General features: G+C 42.9%; 1 protein-coding gene across 2 annotated transcripts in view; it reads left to right on the top strand.

Annotated features, from left to right (window-relative positions):
• The window catches only part of WBP1L (WW domain binding protein 1 like), a 100374-nt gene that overhangs the window by 65120 nt on the left and 11722 nt on the right, over positions 1–23532 (top strand). For both annotated transcript variants that reach the window (XM_029610280.1, XM_029610279.1), the window contains exon 2: positions 8680–8782. In XM_029610280.1, coding sequence (XP_029466140.1) covers positions 8680–8782 — 103 coding nt within the window. The remainder of the gene's footprint in view (positions 1–8679; positions 8783–23532) is intronic.

A 23532-nucleotide genomic window follows, 5' to 3' on the forward strand; every position in this document is an offset into this window, starting at 1 on the left:
GGAAGTGGTGAAGACCAGAACTGTGAAGGACTTCAAAGGGGCGTGGGATAAACACTGTGGATCCATAAAGTCAAGAGGCCGCCAATGAAGAGTGGGTGACTCGCCAGAATGATGGCTACTGCCTGGAGACAATACCCTTAGTCAATAAACATACACATGGTTACTGTGACTCCAACATCACTCTAAGATTCAACAGCAAGAGGAAATGTGGAAAAAAGGATTTGCACTCACAAAGACGGGAGTAGCTGGCTTGTTACGGCGGTTACTACCCCAAACCAAATATCCAAATTACTACCTCCACCTTCCTCTATTCCTGATGCCTTTCAACTAGCTTGATCACTCCATTCTTATACTTCACTTTCAATGCATATCCAGCATAGTTCTCTGCTTCAACAGCAGGGGAAAAGAAAAACTGTTACTTCACACATCCAGCAGAGCTCTCTGCTTAAACGGCAGGGGAGAAGAAAAAAGGGTTCGCACTCACAAAGCGGGGAGTAGCTGGCTTGTTACGGCGGTTACTACCCCAAACCAAATGTACCTGATACTTCACTCTCGACGCATATCCAGCATGGCTCTCTACTTCAACGGCATCGGAGAAAGACTGATACATCACGAATTTCCAGCATAGCTCTCTGCTTCAACGGCAGGGGAAAAGAAAAACTGGTACTTCACGCATATCCAGCATAACTTCAACGGCAGGGGAGAAGAAAAAAGGATTCACACTCACAAAGCGGGGAGTAGCTGGCTTGTCACGGCGGTTACTACCCCAAACCAAATGTGCCTGATACTTCACTTTCGATGCATATCCAGCATAGCTCTCTGCTTCAACGGCAGGGGAGAAGATAAACAACCAATAAGGGTGTATAACATAATCTGGGTAAAAACAAATAAGCATGGGTGTAGCTTGCTTATTGCGGCGGTTACTACTCCTACTACCTCTAACTAATCAAGCTAGATATTTCACTTGGATGCAGCTCCTCCACCGCTCTCTACATTAATGGCGGGGGTGGAAGGGAATTAGAACCAAGAGCTAAGAGAAACAGATAAGTATGGGAGAAGAAATGAGGGAAGCTTGCTGGGCAGACTGGATGGGCCATTTGGTCGTCTTCTGCCGTCATTTCTATGTTTCTATGTTTCTATATAGGGGCCAAGTCACATACACAGTCACAATCCACACTCTTCAAGCCCCATTCAGTGGATTCTTGGGAGTTTGAGGGGGCAGGGGAGGATATCACCCAGGCCTTCAGGGGTTAAGTGATTATCAAGTGCATTTAGAAGAACTAAAGGGACACTTGATTAGGGTTCAAACACAGTCTTGCTTGAAAACACTTGTGCAATAAAAGCGATCTGACAAAGAATGCACTTTTTTTCCTTTTGTAAATCCACAAATACTTGAATCAGCAACTGTGATCTCTCTTCTGCTGCTGGGATCCCCCTTATTTCTTTTTGGAATTTAGGGACTATTGGGACTCTATACATAAATGTTGCCTGAGTGATGCTGTAGCTCTGGTTAGATCCTTTTCTTCACTTCCACTCCCCTGTTTTTTTTTTTATTTTCTGGATTGGGACAAGCTGTGGGTGCCACTACTCTCGCCTGCTTCCTCTGGGTAGTGGATGAGTAGTCTCACCTTCTCTGAGAATTTTGTATGTGGGCACTAACTCTTTTGAGCTGAGTGAACTGATAAGCACGAGGGCAACCTGCGCAGGAAGCCACCACTGCAGCTGCCTCACAATCAGGTCGATCCAGTAAGGCCGCGGTAGAAACAGTGCGGTAGTGTCAGGCGCACCCTTCCTCCCCCCACGCACAGTTCTCTTCACTAACTCCCCGATACTCTCCTCTAATCGCATGCAAATGCATGCCGCGGCTTTAAAGCGGTAGGGAAGGGTTATGCCCGCGTAACCCATTTTACTGTATAGGCGCTTAATACAGCGCCTATACAGTAACCAGGGTGCGCTGGTACCTGTCATTTCAAATGACATTTGAAATGACAGGCACCATGAAGTGAAAAAAAAAAAATACCAAAATATGTAAAAACCTGAGTGTTCAAAAAAAAAAAATTTAAATACCTGTCGGAGGGCCGCGTGGGTCCAGGCGGTGGCGGCGGGAGCCGGGTGGTCGCGTGTTAAATCTAGGCCGCGGGCGGGTGGGCGCCTGTTCCAGGCGGCAGCGGCGGCGGGGGGACACGCGTTAGTTCGAGACGGTCGGTGGGCGGCGGGTGGTCACGTGTTAAATCTAGGCCGGGTCGCACAGGCGCGCATTCATTCATCCAGGCGGAGGAGCCGGCGGCAAAAGCCGCCGGCTCCGCCTGAATGAATGCGCGCCTGTGCGACCCCTGCGATTCGGCGCTCAAGGCAGTCACAGCATTCATTCACTGCCGGTGGGGGCTGCCGGGGGCAGCCCCCACCGGCAGTGAATGAATGCGACCCCTGCGATTCGGCGCTCAAGGCCTTGAGCGCCGAATCGCAGGGGTCGCACAGGCGCGCACAGGGGCAGCCCCCACCGGCAGTGAATGAATGCGACCCCTGCGATTCGGCGCTCAAGGCCTTGAGCGCCGAATCGCAGGGGTCGCACAGGCGCGCATTCATTCAGGCGGAGCCGGCTGCTTTCTCCGCCGGCTCCTCCGCCTGGATGAATGAATGCGCGCCTGTGCGGACCCGGCCTAGATTTAACACGCGACCACCCGCCGCCCACCGACCGTCTCGAACTAACGCGTGTCCCCCCGCTGCCGCTGCCGCCTGGAACAGGCGCCCACCCGCCCGTGGCCTAGATTTAACACGCGACCACCCGGCTCCCGCCGCCGCCGCCTGGACCCACGCGGCCCTCCGACAGGTATTTAAAAATTTTTATTTTTTTTTCTGACAGGTTTTGTGTGTCCCACATCATTACATTTTCTCGATCATCTCTGTATCGCTTTTTTTTTTTATTGTGTTTTATTGTTTTTGAGTATCTTAAGTGGTGTCGATGGATTTGTTACTAGACTCACAGTCCTAACTCCTACTAGGGGGAGGCGGTAAACTAAGATGTTACGGCCGCGGCAAAACAGTGCGTTACTAATGAGAGAACCTGAGCGCGCGTTACGGTATCGGAGGGGAATAGCTAATTCCTTCATTATACAGCTAATTCGTTCATTTACATGCCGGGTGGGGAAGGGTTACGCGTCTGTTTTAAGAAGCGCTACGGACGCGCAAAACTGGAGACTGTATCGCTGGTTTGCCTTACGCGTCCGAATTGTGCACAGCGAGCTCGTTACAGACGAGAAATCTTCAAATGAATGTTACTGTATCGAGCTGTAAGTTTCTCTTTCTTTTCTGACTGCATAATCTTTCTCCAAGGCCACGCCTTCGTAGAGATCCCATTGATTTTCCAGTATTGGCTTTCTTTACAAGTGAGGGCATTTACTGCATGTGCTGAAACAAAGCAGATGATTATTTGCAGGATCTCTAAATGTTTTCTTTTTTTGTTTTTTTTAAACAAAACTCTGGCATTCCAGAGCAAAAGTACAAAAGGGCAGATAAGCAAAATATATAAATCTGTGCCTCAGATGCAGCACATTCAATAGGGCCGATGCTGGTTTAACCTCAGTTGTGTATACTTTATGTGCAAACTGCCAATGCAGCAAGGAGTCTTGCACACACAAAAAATGCATGTACAGTATTATGCATTTATGTTAACGTCCTCACATAGAAAGTCAATGGCTTTAGGTATTATTCCGTAATGCAGAGAGGTGCGCTAGATTACCACTTGTTTTCTTAGCACTGGAGACGTAACTCCTAGTCAGAGGTGGAGAAATGTCTTCAGCACTATCATCTGTCTACAGGCAAACCCTGGAGTTCTTGTGTTTTACATAAAATATTTTTGTGCGCATAAACCTTAATTTATGCATGGAAAATGTGATTTGTCCGCATAAATTTATTTATCTCTGTGCATGTTTTCTCGTTTATGTGCAAATTTGACAGCTTACTGCATCAGGAGTTAAAATAAAATTAGCTTGTGCGTTAAACTGTGCGCTGAATTTCCATGCACACTTTTAATGTTAAGCTTTTTGCATCTGTTCAAATGATAGTTCAAAGTGGATGAGATAGAGAGCTAGGAAAGGCAGAATATTAAATTAAAGACTGGGAGCAGATTTGAATAACATTTGGAAACGTTACATCGCAGCAACCATAATGGAACAGCAGTACAAAATCTTAACGCGTGTATTTGACCTGTACAAGGCTAAAAGCAATAAACAGGCTGTTTGAGATGCTTGCTGGAGGCAAGTGGACAGCAAGGATGCCTATAACTTTTTTTTTTTTTATATATACATGACCAGTGATTGTTTTTTGAATATGGTCAAAGAGTATATCTGAGAGATAATGGGATTTAAATTGAATGAGGGTCTGAAGATCTATATACAGTATTCTTGTTTCCCCTCCCTGCTTTGAATGGGGAGACTATTAATGCCAACGGTGCTACTATCCAGTCCTTTAAATTTTTATTAGTAACCAAATATTACTTATATAGAAACATATTAAACCCTAACTAAAAACCTACAACCCAACCCCATTAGGCCCCTAGTTTCAACGATCAATTGCCATCTTTATCAGGTGATAAGGGCACAACTTTCAAAAATCTCACACTCCTATAGATACAGCTTCAATAGTTTGGACAGTTTACATTGGTTAACATCTACTAGATAAATGAAGCTTGACCGACGTGCCGCAAATGCGCAGTAGAGAGCAACTCTACCGCACAAGCACAGGCAGCACGTCGGTCAGAACTTGCCAGTAACAAAAATGGCATGGCAAGGAGCAGCAGCGGCAGCAAGGAGCAGTAGTGGCGGCAACGAGCACGTGGGAGGGAGGGAGGGACCTCCCCCGGAGATCTTCCGTCTGCGCCATCCAGAGGGGGAGTGACTGAGGGGAGGGGGAGGAGTGGGGAGGGAGAGGAGTGGGGGGGGAGGAGAGGCTATGGGGAGGGGGGAGGGAGAATGAGGGGAGGGAGGGTAAAATGAGGGGTAAGGAAATGGACTGAAAAAAAAATGTTAATGTGGCCCATTGTTACGTGCTTAACGGCTAGTAATACAATAAAAAAGAATCCATAATTGTGTGCAAATGTGAAGCTTCCTAAACTGCCAATATTCCTGGATGTAAAAACAGGGAGAAAAAATAAAGATTAAAATAATTACATAGTAATTATTGCAAAATTAATGTCAGTAATCACATACCAATGCTTACAACTTACCAAATAATAACTTCATAATTAAAGTAGTATATATTTATTGAACTTAACTCAATTCCCTGTGACTCCAAAAATTATACCAAGAAAATTACTAAACAGTATATACATGAATACCTACTCCTCTGAACTGTCCACAGTTGCACCTTTATTCATTTCAGAACATCTTGATGATTAACACTATAACAAACCAACAAATTCTGTAAATATATATTCTTGTACTGCTCCATTACAATTAAAGAACTCAATCGATAGGATAAATATAATTACCTTACAATAAAAGGGGAACCTATTTATCTGCTTCACAACTTAGACCACAGATTTAATATCGCTTAACAAACCTATCCACCTTCACAGGAACACTCTGGGAACACCTGATACTTATAAGAATTCTACTTACTCACTCTATTTTACAAAAAAGCTACTCAAGTACATTAAACTTAAATAATGTGCAAAGAATCCACAACTTACACCATACATGCAAAAACTGTTAATATTGCTGATCTCCAAGCACTTCGATGCCATATGTCATTTAAATCTTGCCTGTCGCCTCCCCTGCAAAATAATCTGCCAGCAAAAAGCTTGATGTTACAACACCCACAGCGATTAATTATACTGAGCTAACACAAACCTAACTTCATACTAAGGAACTCACATATAATCTTGCTTTTAACGGATCTGCTCTACCAGAGACTTCCAAAGATGCCACGCATGCGGACCAACTGCTCAGCACAGTTACAACAGCAGACCGAAAAGGGTATTTTCTACGTAACGTAGATACGTGATCCATTAAAGAGCCTGCCATCAATTAAAGACAGCTAAACATATCTCAATTATCCATACACAGCCCACCATGAATGAATATGGAAACTAAAATTATAGGGAGGATTTAGACCACGAACTCCACAAACAATTCCACATGAAATTCATCATCTCATAGGTTAATTTTTGAAGAAAAATGTTCCATTCAATATCTTGGTTTAGCCCTACCGGTTCTGATGTTTGCTATTCAAAAATGAATCTGTTCCTTGTGGTTTAGAATCTTAGAAATGTTGCCTCCCCTTTGTGCTGACCCTTGGGTGTTATAAATTTCAAATCATCAATAATGTATTTCAACTTCCAATGATTTACTGAAGGAGCCCTTTGTTTTTCTATATGGATACAACTTGTTTCCCAGAATTCTTGTTCTTACTTTTCTTTGTGTTTGACCAAATATATATATATATATATATATATATATATATATATATATATATATATATATATATATATTTACATGGACACATCACTGCATAAACAACTTGAGCAGATTGACAGTCGTATTTACCTGGGAGTCTATACACCTGTTGCGCTTGTACGGAGAATGGTGTTATTTCAAGTACATTAGGCCAAACTGAACAGGACCTACAAACAGACCTGTCTAGTTGTCAATAACATGTTGATATCTTGTGGAGAGAGACAGGAGGGAGGTTAGATAATCCCACAAAGACAGATTCTTTTTTTTTATGGCAAAACCTGGTAATTCTTCAAATAGAGCATCATGGCTCAAAATTTGCCCAGTGATGGCGAATGATATCTTTAACGCGATTTGTATACAGGGAATATGGAATTGCATAAATAAATCGTGAAACTTGTGACTTGCCAGGTCTGTTGTAGGTCCTGTTCAGTTTGTTGATTTGAAATTATAAGTATCGGGTGTTCCCAGAGGGTTCCTGTGAAAGTAGATCGGTTTGTTAAGCGATATTAAATCTGTGGTCCTAAAGTTGTGAAGAGGATAAACAGGTTCCCCTTTTATTGTAAGGTAATTATATTTATCCTAATGATTTGAGTTCTTTGGTTGTAATGGAGCAGTACAAGAATATATATTTACAGAATGTTGGTTTGTTATAGTGTTAATAGTCAAGACGTATTGAAATGAATAAAGGTGTAACTGTGAACGGTTCAGAGGAGTAGGTATTCATGTATATACTGTTTTAGATTATAATTTTCCAGGTATAATTTTTGGAGTCACAGGGAATTGAGTTAACTTCATAACTAAAGTAGTATATATTTATTGAAGTTATTTGGTAGGTTGTAAGCATGAGTATGTGATTCCTGACAGTGACAGTAATTTTGGAATAATTACTATGTAATTATTTTATCTTTATTTTTTCTCCCCCCCCCCTTTTTTTTTTTTTTTTTTTAACAGCCAGGAATATTGGCAATTTAGGAAGCTCTAGATTTGAACATAATTATGGATTATTTTTATTATAATGTTATGTTAACAAATGTAAACTGTCCAAACTACTGAAGCTGTATCTATAGAAGAGTGTGATTTTTTTTTTTTTTTTTTTTTTTAAGTTGTGCACTTCCCCCTAATGAAGATGGCAATTGGTCGTTGAAACTAGGGTCCTAGTCGGATTCTGTATCAGTTTATTTTTAATGGGGGTTGGGTTGTAGGTTTTTAGTTGGGATTTAATGTTTCTATGTATGTAATATCTGTTACAAATACAAATTTAAGGATTGTATAGTGGCATTGTTGGCAGTGATGCCACATTGAGCTCTCTTCATTTATGCATTACTATTTGGATGGGGATGCTATTTGGAAGGGGATGCCCCCTTCAGAATTCGTTGGAAAATTAGTTATGGTAGGTCAGAGTGTGAGTTTTAGCCAACTGGAAGAATAGCCCCTACAAAGACAGCAAATGTTTCAAACGTTAGTGGATTATTAGAAATGGAAATGTCAAAGGCTAAACTTAGATATAGAATATCAAAGGCATGGAAAATATGGGACCAGGCAGAGATTCCTAGAGACCTCTCTTGCTCAGGCTGTAGAAATTTCCTAGCTGATATTTACTGTTTGAATCTGACTCATCAAATTCAGTTAAGAATGGGGGAGAAGGGGAAGGGTAATCTGGGAGGAAGTTTAATGATTTGAAAGATTTCATTGCTTTTTCTGAAGCCTTTTTTTTTTTTTTTTTAAAGTTGTCCATTTTTTTTGGGGTGCATAACATTCATTTAAAAGAAATATCTGTCTATGTCTCTAACTATTTCTAGTAATTTCTTCCCAGGAAGAGAATGGGATGCCCCCTGAGGGGGAGGTGAAGATGAACCAGTATTCAGAAAAGTCTGGGGTAAATCGGTGATCTTGGATTGCAAAGAAGTGAAGGGAAAGTCAGCTCAACTGGGGCCTATGGCAGGGGTGGCCAGTTCGGTCCCCAGGCCTCCGTCAAACAGGCTTAGATTTACAGATTAGATTTACAGGCACTGCCTCCGTTGTATGCAAATCTCCCTCATGCTTATTCATTGTGGTTATCCTGAAAACCAGGCCTCTTTTTGTGGCTCTTGAGGACTGGAGTTGGCTTACCCGCTGGTCTATGAAATTGGGCGCACTAGAAGTCTTACAGTGCTTATCTGACTTCATATTTTGTTTGTGTTTCTAATTATATGGAATTCTTATAAGATTTTGTTTCCTTTTCTAGGATAAGGAAATCTGCATTGGCGTCAACAATCAAAGCTATATATGTGAAACAGGACACTGCTGTGAGCAGTCCCAGTGCTGTAATTATTACTATGAACTCTGGTGTAAGTTCTATTTTTTTTTAAAAATATTTCTTAATCTGCATAGCCGTCGATATTCTTTGTTAATGAATTTACTGACTTGTTGTTTTTATATGCAGTTTAATGAATTACTTTGGCCTTGTACAGTTGCGGTAATACCTTCTCATGTAAAGAGTGATTATTTACATCCAGTACCTAGGGTTGCCAACTGTCCAGTTCTGGACCGGACAGCCAGGTTTTCAGACATTCTGAACAGTATCCAGCCGGCTGCCGGTGCACAAACTGTGCCGGAGGACTTGGGAACACCTCTGGACCGCCCCTTTTTCGAAGCCCCGGGACATACGTGCGTCCCGGGGCTTGCGCATGCCGCCGAGCCTATGTAAAATAGGGTCGGTATGTTCAGGGGTGGGTTTTCGGAGGTTACGCGCATATCTTACGCATGCAACCCTTTGAAAATCTACCCCTAAATGTCCAGTTTTGCAGGTGGATCCTCCTTTTTCCCACAGCCTCTTAGTTTAGAGGAAGAGAAAAGCAGGTCGGAGCCTATTGGAGGAGAGCTGTGCCATATCCCTGCCTCCTTTCCCTCAGTTACCAGTGGTTCTGCAGACACACAGATACACTGTTTAGGCAGTTCACTGGCAGGATCTAAAATGTATGCAAATGAGGAGGTACCATTCCCCCACCCCACCCCTGGTCCTCAAGTGTCCAGTCCTGGTCTATGGAAAAGCTGGCAACCCTACCAATACCGGACCGAGCCATTAACGTTTCCTGAATGATAGTTCTTTAGAGCAGCATTTCCCAAGCTTTTCAAATCCAAGGCATGCCTGCATTAACAAACTTTGTGGTACCCCAGCCTCCATGGGGCAGGCAATGCAGACATGGAGAGGACTCATGTGGTCAAGAGAAGAGCTAAGGAAGTACAGAAAGCTCCAATAGTCTCTCTTCCAATTTTTAAAACAACGGGGGAGAGGAAGTGGAGGCGCACAGACTCATCAAAGAGAGTCAGCTTTCTCTGTACGCAAGTGCAGGAGAAGGAAGAAGTCTGTGTGATGCAGACAGCCGGTTCGATTAATAACTTGGTGGTCACATATGGTTGTCAGAGCTCCTCCCGCGTGCCGGAAGCAGCAGTAGTGATTGAGTCACATCCAGTGCTCCGTGTATGCTGTCCCTTTCTCACCCAGCCTGGAGATATGACAGAGACAGGAAGGACTCAAAGAAAGAAGCTCAGGAGGAGGAGGAAGATGAGGATGCAGTGTACCACAAAAAGTGAGGCCCAGTTATCCATGCTCTGCGTGCTGCCCATTAATTACCACACTCCAGGGCTCATGCTCGTGTTCTCAGAAAGGATCTCCTATATCTTTGTGCTGCTGCTGGTGTCTCTTCTGAGGTGCTGACGTCTCTTCTGAGGTGCTGACAGCAAAGCTCAGGTACTTGCCTGGATCCTGAGCATCAGGCAGCAGTGACATTTCTGTAGCACACCTGATCAGATCTGAAGGCACCCCAGGGTGCCATGGCACACTGCTTGAGAAACACTGCCTTAGAGAGCTTTATCTCCATTTTTTTTTCCCCCTAAAACTGAAAAAGCTTCCAAACTAAACTAATCTCCTCATCCCTCTTTCTCCACACATTGAGGCTTAATGGGCATCAAGAAATCTCTTTTCATTTCTTAGTAATACAGGGAACACCTTATTTAACCCTTTTGGATCACTGTAAGCTCCAATTCAGCCTGTGGAGACTGCTCAGCAGTTCAGAGGGCAGCAAAGTGATGCATTCAATTCAACTCTGAACTTATGCTGAAAATAACTGTGTAATTTATTTTTTACTTGGGAATGTATAGCCATGTATTTTACTGCTGTACACAGATGGGAGAAAAAGATTAAGCAGTTCAACTTGTCTAATTTTTTTGATTTGGCCAAGTCAAAGCCCTTCTTTAAATAGTGAGGCTTATCTGGCTAAGTGCGGCGACTGGAATATCTGCCTGGGATAGTTAGCCAGCTAAGTGGTGGCTGAGAGTGTTCTGGGGAGGAATTGAATTAGACCTTTCTTAAAGTTAGCTGGATAGACTTTAGGATAGCCGAGTATATTCAGCAGTGTACCCGCTCCACTGAATATAGGTTTATCCAGCTAAGTTAGGCAAGCCACACAGTGGCAGAATATGGCCCTCAAACAGTTTTGCAGTGATTATGATGTCACTTGGTGTCATTTATCATTACCACCTCATGCCAGACTTGAACCTGAAAGCTTAGAGCAAGTCTTCAATTAAATGGCATTTGCTAAAGTTAAGGGGGTAGGTATTCAACGGGCAGCCAGCTAAGTAAATTAGCCGCATATTCAGCGGCACGGCTATGCCGCTGAATATCCATGCACAAAACGCGTCTTAGCCGGCTGAGTCTAGACATGCTCAATAGCAGATCTGGACTTAGCCAGTTAACTTATTTGGCTAAGTAGTGCCAACCCAATCCGCCCATTGCCTACCCATGTTTTCTCCATCTAAAAGATAGCCAGGTAAGTACTACTTTATTTACATAAATCATGTTTGACATGTGAATAATGTTTTTATCATAGCTCTTGTAAATACCTCAATTTTGTACCCTGTATATATTTACCTTCTTGCCCTCTTGTTACACCTCCTAATATCTCATTTAAAGTTACGCTATACCTCCTCCTGCTCTACTTTTCTCTTGTGTAATCTGCACGTTTTATGCTGATGTTTGCATACTAATGCCGGTATATAAAAGTTTTAAATAGCCAGATAAGTATTTATTTATCTCCCATTTGAGTATCAGGCCCAAAATGTATAGTCTTGTGTCCAGGTGACAGAAATCATCCAAAAACTGTGTGGTACTAGCATGCTTAACGAGCAAGAGAATATCTGTTTGACCACTAGGCAAGTGGGCATTCATGATAAACTGACTCAGGTTCTTTGCAGCTATTCAGCACGGTGCAGTGATACCTGGTATCTGCCCTATGATCTTTCTCTGAACACTAGAAGCATTCACCGGTGAATAAATCGCAGCTATGTTCAACTGTTTCAGTGGGCAAGGATTTAAAATCATGTGACTGCAAAGTTATAGAATCTGTAATGTCTGTCATCTTAACTTCTTTCTAAGAATGCATATATGGAAAATTAAGATTGTGAAAATCCCATGGAGATTTAAACGCAGAAATGATGTCAATAACGAGCAGTCTAAGACATTAGCATTGGTATTTTGGTTGTAAATTATTCTGAAAAACCATATTTTAGCTTAGCAGGACTGGAGTATTGTGGGAAGTCATAACAGTCAAATAAAAATACACAGTATCATGGAATGTACTATTGATTATGGAAGGGACTATTTTATTTCCTAATCAAGATTCACACCATCCACCTGTATTCTCAGTCTTGGTTTAAAGCTCCGTATCTCTCAAAGATGATAAATCAGAGGCATGACTATTCAGCACATCTTAAAAGTTGAACAAGTGTCCTGCTTCAGATGTGTTAAGAATCTGCTAGGGAGTTAGCAGTCCCTGTTAATAGTTGTGGGTGGATCCTTGGGCAGGTGGCAGATGACCACGCCCCCAGGGGAAGATCCCAAGAGGGACCACCGGTCAGGCTCAGAGTTTGGAGACAGACACACACCAGTTCTTTTATTAAACAATATATTGAACTACCAGAGATATCAGTAGTGAGCTGGAAAGCCCGGCTGGGCTGTAGTCCATCAGAAACTGGAACAGCGATCCCTGGAGGCTGAGCTGTAGAGAAACTGAGATATAGTGAGTAGGCAGGGTATGCAGAGTTCATGTACCAAACCTGATGGTAACACTCACACAATGTCCCAAAAGAAGCCCAGGAGCTGGAATGTATAGGCCCTCGAGGAGCGAGTACCGGTTCCAGACTGTCACCTGAAAAAACAAGGAGAGAGCGAGGCCCCTGAGGAGCGGGTACCTCTGGTAAGTCCGAGGAGGCAGAGTAGCTTAGGTAGCAAAACACTTGCTAACTCGATGTGTTAGCAAATACTGAGACCTTAAATATCCGGCGTGGGTGACATCATCTTTGGGGGCGCCCCAGCCAGTATTTCAGTCGTGTGCGCGCCCCTAGGCCTCCAGGAACATGGCGGATTGCAGCGTCGAGCCGGTCCGGGAATGCCTGAAGGCTTGCGGCAGAAGAACTCCGCAGCAGCCAATCTTCTCACAGTTGGAGAGGGAGGCGCCAGAGAGGTAAGGAGGGCGGAGAGAGGGCGTCAGGCACCGATGGACACAACAAGATGAGAAGGACCAAATGCCCTGCCAGTGGGCAAAAAGGGCTCAGCCATCTGCATGCACCACTTTCTGTCATGCGCTGGCTCCTCGCTTCTCTAGCAGCTCAGACCTGTGAAAGTAGTCAATGGCAGTTGCTGCGCTCCCACCCGGGGAGGAGATACTCAATGTCAGCGCTGCTTTATGCTGAGTCGCCGTAGTACCCTCCAGGGGTTCCTCAGTATCTTGTGCAGATTCTTGTGATTAACACTGCACCCCCTTGGGCCTATATTGGCATCTACAGTGCTTCCCCACCCCCCCCCCCCCCCCCCCCCCAGTAGTAGCAGCCTGAATCATGAGAATAGGGAAGAAAACAGCAGCAACAGTGAGGAGAGGCTTTTGAGGATGGCAGTAAAGGGGATATTTGTGGAGAAGAAATGGAGGGGCGAGCATTGCAACATGAGTGGAGAGGAAGGAAAGCATGTTGGAACAGTGGATGTTGGGGTGAAGGAGTGAAAGAAGACAGACTCAGGATGTTGATGCTTAGGCTGGACCAGGAGGAAAGGGAGAATTTATTTATCTATTTTTGGTGTGGTTCACCTGCTGGGTGAAATGAACTAGCACTCCTCCTCATGCCCTCCTCACTTCCAGCTCAGTGAGTTCCAAGGGGAACACTCCTTGGCATTCTGCTTGTCCTTGGAAAAAGCAAAGTTGCTTAACTTTAGCAAGTGTTCTCCGAGGACAGCGAGATGTAAGTCCTCATGAAACCCACCTGCCTCCTCTTGGAGTATGATTTTCTCCAAGTTCTTTTAGCTATTGTATGGACTGAAGGGGCCCCTCAGTGACTCAGGTTGAGTCACATATGCTCAGATGATCATGCAAAAAGGATCTAGAAGCTTGTAAGTAATCTTCCTCCACTGGGCTCCTTTGGATGAAGTCGCCTCGTGTGAGGACTTGCATCCTATTGTCCTCAGACAACACCTGTTACAAATAAGCAACTTTCTCAATCGACAAGCCGGCATGAATTAGTCATTATGCATGGGTGACATCTGACAGTATCAATGCAGACCCAGCTCGTAGGTCCATAAAGACTTTACTAAATATATGCAAGAGATCATGCGAGCTTTGCTGCTTCATGAGCCCCCAGTCTGTTTTTGAGGCTTAGTGCCTCTATCTGCCTCGTTACTTTAAATTCTTTCTGTCACTTCCTTGGCAGTCCCTCAAACAGAACTTTTAAATTCTTAAATAAAAGGGGGTAATGGAGACAAAATCTAAGAAGTAAGATGTCAGAGCATGATGAAACCCCCAGGCCAAGGTGCCTGCAGTAAGTAACTTTAAGGCCTGAATCTGTGGGCACCAGCTGTTTTTGGGCCTGGCCAAAACTCCTCCAACTGCTAAGGCTGAGGCTGGATGTCCCCTAGGGTTCACCAGTACCACTCATGGAAGATGGAGGCACTAAGGCGGGTACAAGTAAGAGCCCCAAGCCTTGACATGAAGTGGAGCATAGTTTAGGCTCCTGGTACAACAAGTTAAGGCATGAATTTCTCCCTTTAAGCTTAATCCAGCAAGCAGAGGAAGGCTTCCCCTCCTGCCAGCCTCCGGATCCATCTCAAGTTGGGTGTTGAATTGAGGTACAGACGTCTGTGGTATCAGAGGAGGCAGGGTAGAGCATTGAAGCAGCACAGAGGACTCCCTTTAGAGTTGTTCCAAAATCCCTCCTCTTCTCCCCCCCCCCCCCCCCCCTTTCCCGAGAGCCAAAGAAGAGATGGGTACAGGGCACTTCCAGAGCAAGGCTCTCCTTGATACCTTGGGAGTATTTAGTCTCATGGGCACAGGTACTATCTTTGTTCATGGTGTTGGGATTCCCATGGCACCGAGCCATTTGCTTTATCTGGACCAGCGTTGACCAGGGCACTATCCATATCCTTGGTGTGGAGCTCACATTTTAAGGCAGTCAACACACTCAGCGTGGCAAATCTGTCTGAGTGAAACACTTCAGCTTGTATGTCCAAGAGTCCTGCAATGACTGTCATGGAGTGTAAGGAGCTACTAGTGCCATTTATGGAGCAGGGTGCTAGTTGACTGCATGCAACTGGGTTCCTCTTCAGGTTTACTTGCAGCCCTGAGCCGATCTTCATTTGTATCTCCTCCAGTTCTGGCACAGTGGGTCCCTCAACCAGTGAGAGACCAGTTATCAGAGCTAGTGAAGAACATGCTTGCTTCTTAAGTCCTGAAGACTGACCAAGGAAATTAGAACCTCTCCTTTCTAAGATGAAGGACGTTTTCTCACATTATGGGGCTGTTTCAAGACCTACACCACAAGAACTTCCAGTGTTAGGGGCTAAGCAAAGCCTCCTCCAGGAGAGTCCCTTCAAGAATCAGAGGATGACAGAGGCTCCAGAAAGAGCTCAAACTGGACTTTTCCCTGCCAAATCAGCAGAGGTTTCTACCTCAGTTGCTGCCACCATCATTGGGGTCATGGCTTAGTGTTCGTCCCTGATCAGGAGATGAGGAGGATTCTATTCTTTCTGGACTTACCATAGAGTACCTCCCCTCCAGAGGATCTCTGCTACTTCAGGTTTTTGGGATAATCAGGCAAAGACTCTTTCTATTAGTGTTGGGAAAGAAAAAGACCTGATGGATTCTGTGGCTATCCTGATTCACAAACTTCTCCAGGATCTGCAGATGAAGATGTGGTAGACTCCTACACTGTTCTTTTCGGTAGCTTGGAAACTGCACTTGAAATATTGATTGCAGGCCACCTTGGGTTTTGGGGTAGTCCAGTTGTCACACCACTCCATGATGGTAGAATCAGTGCTGAGGTATGTTAAGCACACTCGTAATCACTCCCAACATACCTGCAGGGAAGAACCTGAAAGCATAAGATGTATGTGGGGAGGTCTTCCAAGGTTTCATGGTGCATGCCAGGATTGCAGCTCACCCACTGTACATGGTGCAGTATTTGCACAAATGGTTTCCAGAAGCTGAAACCTCTAATAGCATTTTAGGACCCTGGGCAGGCGGCCTGCCATTGAGCAATGGAGGATCAAGAGAAACATTTTATCCGTTCCCTATAACAAAGCTTTTGATACTGCAGCCAGGACTTCAGCTGCTTCTAGAGATACCTGAAGGCTTGCATTGTTGTCGGCAAGTGGCATCCGAGAGGACGTACATGATTGTCTAGCTAATGTCAAAAAGGTGGTCCCCTGTACAGGGCACAACAGGGCTGAAGAGAGAATAGCTCTAAGGAGCATCGGTCAACATTACAATTATCAGCTATGACAAGGGACTAACCGGCCATTTCTTGATGCCAGTACTTCTCTTACAAAAGCCCATTCTTCCAAAAATGTCCCTTTCCGCTCTTTAGTGTCCTACATGTTAGCAACAGCAGCTACCCATTTGAGGTAAGCAGAGGAAAAGGAATCAGCTAAGGCTCAACAGAGACTGTTTTTGATGACTTGAGACCTGTCTTCCTACTACTTCCAGGGGGGGGGGGGGGGGGTCTTTTTTTTTTTCCTGGAATGGTTACAGATCACAAAGGACAGTAGGTCCTGACAATTGTGGAATAAGGCTACCACTTGTGCTTCTCCTCCTTACCAATGGATTTCAGTCTTTCCCTCTAGTCTGACTCAGTTGCAGCTGGAACTGGAAGTGGTTGATTTGCGGATGACTCTACTGGGAGACATTTGCTGTGCTCTGAAGGCTTTCTATCACCTCTCAGGAAAGAGAATCTTAATTCAGATGGACAGTAAAGTGGCTATGTTCTACATAAACATGGAGGTATGGGCTTTTACATCCTCTGCCAGGAGGCCATCCAAATCTGGTCATGAGCAGGGCACCATAACACCTTCTCTAGGCAATCTACCTTTGGGAATCCAGACTATTGACAGACCAACTTAGCAGAGTTTTTTGCTACTGCATGAGTGGTCCTTGAGCCAAAAAATAGACTTGTTCAGTTATTGGGGAAAGCCAGTGATTGACCTGTTTACCACAAGAGTCAACAGGAAGGTCAAAGGTCTGCTCCATGCATCCGAGCAGTTACAGATCAGTCCCCAATGCTTTTCTGCTGTTGGAATGACTGTCTACTCTATGCATACTCACCAATTCCTCTAATCGCCAATACCAGAAGGTCCTTTGGTACAAGGTAAGGATAATCCTTATAGCACCAGCCTGACCTTGCCAAGTGTGATATTCATATCTCATCTGTCTGTGAATTCATTATGTGGTCCTATTGGTAATATCTTTGATGTTTATCACTCAGGTGAAAGGCCCCACACTGGCATCTGACCCTTCTATCATTGGCCCTCATGATGTAGTTCATTGTAAATCTTACATGTTGTTTTTCTTGTTCCATGTAAACAGATATAATGTGCCAACGAATGTCGGTATAGAAAAAAATTTAAATAAAATAAAAAATAGTTGAATGCACAATAGTCTGTCAATGCCTTCTGAGAGATGTAGAGCCTGTATTGATTTCAGTTATAAAGCCTGCGACCAGAAGATCTATAGTTTCAAGTGGAAGAGATTCTTGACTTGGTGTGGTGTCAGCCGTCTCGATACCTTCTCCCGAGGCCCAAGGGACCTGCTGCAGTATTTTTTAAATTTTATTCTTCCCCTTGTCCTCAGGACTTAGCATATCTCCAGTAAAGTTCTCCGCAGCATGCCACCAATAAGTAGGAGTTCTGATCTCTCTCCATCCTTTGGTATCCAAGTTCATGAAAGGACTATGGCATTCTAGACCTTTTGATCAGTAAACTTCTAGTGCCTTGGGATCTCACTATAGTTCTAGCTCAGCTCATGAAACTACTTTGAAACCTCTCGAGTCAGTGGACTTGAAGTTTCTAATCTGGAATGTGTTTCTCTTGTCTCACTTTGGCACAAAGAGTAAGTGAACTACAGGCTCTGGTTTCATATTCACCATACCTACAACTTTTTCACAAGTTCCTTCTGAAAATGGTATCTGCATTCCATGTTAAACTATTGTGCTTCCTATATTCTTTCCAATACCTCATGCGCACAAAGGAGAACAGGCTCTTCACTCCTTGAACTGTAAGAGAGACCTGGCATATTACCTAAAGAGGATTCAGCCTTGCTATCCAGCTTCTCAGTTGTTGTGTCCTTTGATTCTCCACAGATTGGGAAAGGCAATTGCCACGTGAACTCTGTCCAATCAGCTAGTTGACTGTATCGCACACTGTTATGCGCCTCTTGGTGTACAGATTAGACTGTCGAGGCTTAAGTGTGAACCATGGTGACTTCATTGACCCATCTCAGGATTATGTCTATGGAAAACATATGCAAAGCTGCTACTTGGTCATCTTTGTACACCTTCACATCCCAATTGCTGGCCAACATGTCCCAAGGCGGCAACAACTTTTGAACAAGCAGTTCTGTGCATCCTCTTCACTCAATAGTCCACATTCCACCTGGTGGAGCTGGGTTGTCTTTAATTGGTTCTACAGTGCAACCCTCCGCTTGGAACGCTGTACACAATAGTTAATTCATGCCTGCTTGTTGACAGAGGAAGCAAGTTTGCTGCCTGTAATCAGGGTTTTCCATAGACAAAAGGATGAATTAGCCATTCTTGATATCTGCCCGCCTCCCTGGAGAGCCAGCTACCTCACTAAAGCTTAAGCTCCAGAAAAGACTGAAGGGTTTTTGAGGCAATGTACATGTGCAAGAAATCCCACGCATGGTCATTGAGTCTTTACTGAATTCTGAGGACTAGGTTGATATTGGCTTTGTCAGATGACATCACTCACATGTGGCTAATTTAGCCTGCTGTGCTGGGGTTGGGGAACGCATCAGACTTTGTAATTTTCAAATTTGAATGATTTGGGAAGGGGTGGGATACAGGGGGCGGAGCAAAGTTTGTGCATTTTTATGTATGTCCCATGCTTATAGCTTTGAAACAGCTAAACTTAGCTCCTCCAAACTTTGTGTGGAGTTAGGTCCCTGAGGAGGGAGGGGAGCGGACATCAACTTCTCTACTACTCAAAGTTGAGTGATTTGATGGTAAGTGGGCATAGGAATGGGGCAAAGTTGGCACCTTTTGAAAAGGAATGCTTGAGCGGTAGAACTGAGGCTATCTAGGATATCATACTTTCTACTGGATGATGCTTGCCTTGTAGTTTGTACTTTCCAGTTGCCAAGAAAACCTGTTTACTAGTGATTTTTTTCCCTCATGCATATTCTATCAGTTAGCTAAAGATATGGCAAGAAGCTGGAAGACAACTGGGTTTGTAGCATCCCAAAGGTGGCCTAAAAAAATAGAACAGAAAACTTGTTTAAGAAAGCTCATGAAGCATTTCAACTCTGCCATCTCTTTGCCTTAGGTTGCGATGTTTAATGAGCGTCTGCATGAAAGTGTTTATAAGATCTATATTAGGGTTTGCATAATTTAAAAAGGGTGTATTTGATCATTTTTTCAAATGCAGTAGTTATTCTCCTGCACTGGGCTTTTGGAATCCTTTTCCCTAAACATGATACTAGAACATTCTGAAAAAATCCTTTCATATTTTAAATCATATTTTCTGTACACACAATCACTTGTTTTAGTGGACGTGCAGATACATGTGATGGTCCAGCTTTCTGGACTTTGCTTGAACATTGCAGCTAAATAAAAAGGAATAAGGTTGCTCTGATTAGGAAGAGATTAACTGGGGCTGTGCCTTATGAAAAAGTACCCTTCTTCTGAACACTTTATTGGAACAGAGTCCTTTCGATGTTTCAGGAAGAGATCATTTTAAATGGTGCAGAAAAGAAGGCTAATTTTGAATAATTCTTTGTTAAACTCATTGCTTTAGTCTTTCAATCTAAGGATGTTGGTTCCAGGATGAAAATGGAGAATCCAGCCTGCCTTTCTGTAAATGAGGTGTAGGAATTAAATATTAGCAGGAAGGAGGGAGTTCAGTAGTTTGAGGTACAGTCGTTTTGCCTTCCCGCGCCCCCTAATATTACTTTGAATGCCATTTGGGATGCTATTACCAATTTATCTTCACAGTTGGGTCAGTTTGTATTCCAACAGGGTCTATCCAAGGCCCTGCAGCCTACACAAGAGCAAGTTTCTGTTTCATCTCAGAAGATGGAAGTGTTGGACTCTCGTGAAACTGTCACCCAAGGAACGTTAGCTGATGTTTCTAAAAGTCACTTAGTTTCTCTAAGCAAACTTGAGAATTTAGAAAATATTGGCATAACATTTGTATTATAAACTGTCCTAAGAAGAGACTCGTGTCTCCAATGGAAATGTTTCATAAATACCTTCTTGAAGTCTTGAACATTCAAGAAACTTTTACCACCTGTTTCAAAGGTTTATTATTTGTTTTCTCAAGTCTACGCAAGAAAATAGTGACTCTCAAACCTCAACAGATGATTCTTGTCATTTCTGGAAAAGTCTTCAGAGAATGGGGTTATGCCATCTACCCTTATTGTTACTCTTGCTGTTGACTGTGATAGAGATTTTATTATGAAATTGGTTTTTCGTAGTAGAGAAGTTACTCTTTTTTTGGCTTAATTCGTGTTTTTCCTGATATTGATAAAGCAATTCAAAAAAAAAAAAGGAATCAATTTCTAATATTAAGACCAGCTGAGATTAGTTTGGGTGCATTATTCTGGCTTTATTTTCCTTCTAAATGTGTCGTAAAACTCAAGGGGGTGAAATGTCTTTTTTTGACTCTTCTCAACTGACTACTTTTCTTAGTGCGAAGCACCCACAGATAGCTTCCTCATGTTGAGGATCCTGGTCCCCTATCCTTTCTTGTCACTTGAAGTATTAAATAGTTTGAGGGTTTCTTTCAGTTTTTGGCAGTGGTAATTCTTTAAATTAATTTCCCTGCCTTATTACATTGGCTTCCCTCTCTATTTGTGGACTGACGTAAAATTTGAGATCAGCGTTTATTTTCCTGTAACTTTTTTTTTTTAATCTGTTCTCTCTACATGTTCTAAACAAGTGTTTTTGCTTGGATGCAGTCAGTTAAACTTGCTAATATTTTATTTTTATTAAGCGGGAGGAAAAAGGGCTTATTTGTGACTGTGACAGAAGTAGAGGATTGAAGGATAAATGGAAGGTATTCATTTTTTGTTTCATTGGTGGTGTACCTTTTGAAGTGCAGTACGATTAAATTCGTATTGTAGATGTGGTTTTTTACAAAGGGGAATTATGGCTAGTTAAATTTGTTGGACTTTAGCCATACCACCTGAAGTAACATTCCTGCTATTGTAAAAAGTGACCTGGGGATTTATTTTTTTTAACATCCTCAGAATATACAGGATCTTGGGTTAATTTGTCATTGGAGAGATACCCTCAGTAACGTAATGCTCATTCACATCATGCTGAAGAATGTTTAATATGGACCCAAGTCACTTTCTGAAGCACTCTTTCTCGTGATCTTCCTTCATTCAAGGCCCAATCCTGTCTAGCTTCTGAGCTCTTTGCAGACTCCAAGTCCATGGTACAAGCTGTATTCTGCATTAATCTTGCGTTTTGCATTAAAAGTTGGCATATTTACTGACTTTGCTAGTCATGAGCTGCATTGTGTGAGCTCCCAGACATACTTCTGTTATGGATTTTGGAGACTTAAGATTCCGCTTAAGAATAGACTAAAGATGGAACAACTTTTACACGCCATCTTTGCTGGTCTTAGAATTGGCAAGCTTGATGGAAGGGTCCCAAAGTTATTGGTACACTGTTATAAGTATTTCAGTGACCATGGATTTCTGGATACATGACTTACACTATGATAAAAATAGGTATTGGGCACCATACTGAATGCATTGTACATGTTTTACATAGATGTAAGAAGAACAGGACTCATTTTGACCTTTTAAAGCATCTTGTTTGGCCTTTGGTTAGAAACAAGTCTGCTGAGTGTGATCTAGGATTTATTTATCAAAGGGTGAAGGTAGAGGGAAGGATTTTAAAACAAAACAAAAATTAGGAACTTGACTGAAAGTTGAGTTCCCATCTTAAAATTCGGGAGTAGTTCCTGTAAGAAGGATTTATTCAGGCGTGTAATAGGAGGCTTTGTTTTGGTAACGTAGAGCAGTGAAAGTTCTAGAATAGACTCAGGTTAAAGATCCTGGACTGAGCTAATTATAAACCATTTCATGCTGTCTGATATAATCTAATATTGTCAGCAGGAAGCTGAAAGTGGAAGCAAAATTACATTTACAAGAGCTAGTGTGAAGGATTAGAGAATATGATACACTAAACAGGTGGGCAGGCTATGTATAGCAGGGACTCAGTTTGGAACTACTTTTCATCTCATGGAAACATGTTGTCAAGAAATCTGCTGTTTTAGTATTCCGAATGTAAACCATAATGGCCCTTGGGGGAAAAAAACGGATCATTCCGGAGGCTGTATTAAGAGTTGCGGAAAGCTTTCCAAATGTGACCAAAGGCTCAAGAATAATGAGAAGCAGAGCAGGCTGTGCATTTCTAGAGTAGTCTTTTCTTTCTTTGACTCCCTTTTGTTTCCTGATTGGATTATAGGTTCTTGGTGAACAGAGAAGGGAGGTCTGAGCATAGTACAGACTTCAAATAGTGATGAAAAATTCTTGAAATTCAGATGCAGAACTTCAGGACTGTTGAAAGCATTCTCCAAAGTTGTGTTTTTTTTTATTTCTGTTGGAATGCAATTTAGAGTAATTCACTTCTGAGATTTAGTTAATTAAAATATGTATTAATCATCTCCCCACTCAAGAGTGCCCGAAGCAATGTACAGAATTTAAACAAAAAAAATAGACCAAAAATAAAAAAACAAAATAGCCCTAGGAGCTGTGCCTCTCTCTGTGCTTCTAAAAATGGTTCCCCTAACCAGCAGTCCCCGCCTTCTAAACAAAAGTCAAAAAACCTGCCTACCTAACTGCAAAATGAAGTTCCTGCCAAACTGCTTGAAGTAGTGCAATTGCACTAGCCTAACTGAGAAAAGAACCAGGTTTTCACTAGTTTTTGAAATCTACAAAAGTTTCATTCCAATCTGAACTCTGAAGGTAACTGGTTCCAGAACAGGGGTTCACCACTGGAAAAAGTTCTAGACCACAAAAACACGTACTTAATCACCTTAAAAGAAGGAACAATTTAAGCTGCACCCTGGCTTGATCCCAATGGATGGCTAGGCATGCATACAACACTATCATGTAATGTTGTACAACAACTGTGGGAAGTAAACATAACTTCTTAATCAAGCAATTCAGCTTGTCTAGCTCAAAGGCTGGACGTATCCTTCCCCAGAGGTGCTGTTAATGTATCCTCCGGGATATAATGAGAGGCTAGCTCCAAGTCAGTCAGCAAAATGTGTTGCTTGGCAGATTATCTTGCAGGAAATCTTAGAGAAATCTCGATAAGTATGTTCCTGTAGGTCAACAAACCTTTAGGTCTCTTGATAACCTTTGGGCACGCTGTCAAGAATCAAGGGCTGAAAGCTTCGGTGCAAGATTCGTTTTGTTAATTTTAACTTTGGAAAGGTCTCGTGATTCTCACCACCTGCTCCTTCCAAATTTTGGAAACTATTTCTAGCTCATATTTCATCATCTTGGCGTTCTTGTTTTAAAGAGCGAAT

The sequence above is a fragment of the Rhinatrema bivittatum genome, chromosome 7 (genome assembly GCF_901001135.1).
Source record: "Rhinatrema bivittatum chromosome 7, aRhiBiv1.1, whole genome shotgun sequence".
Classification (NCBI taxonomy): Eukaryota; Metazoa; Chordata; class Amphibia; order Gymnophiona; family Rhinatrematidae; genus Rhinatrema; species Rhinatrema bivittatum.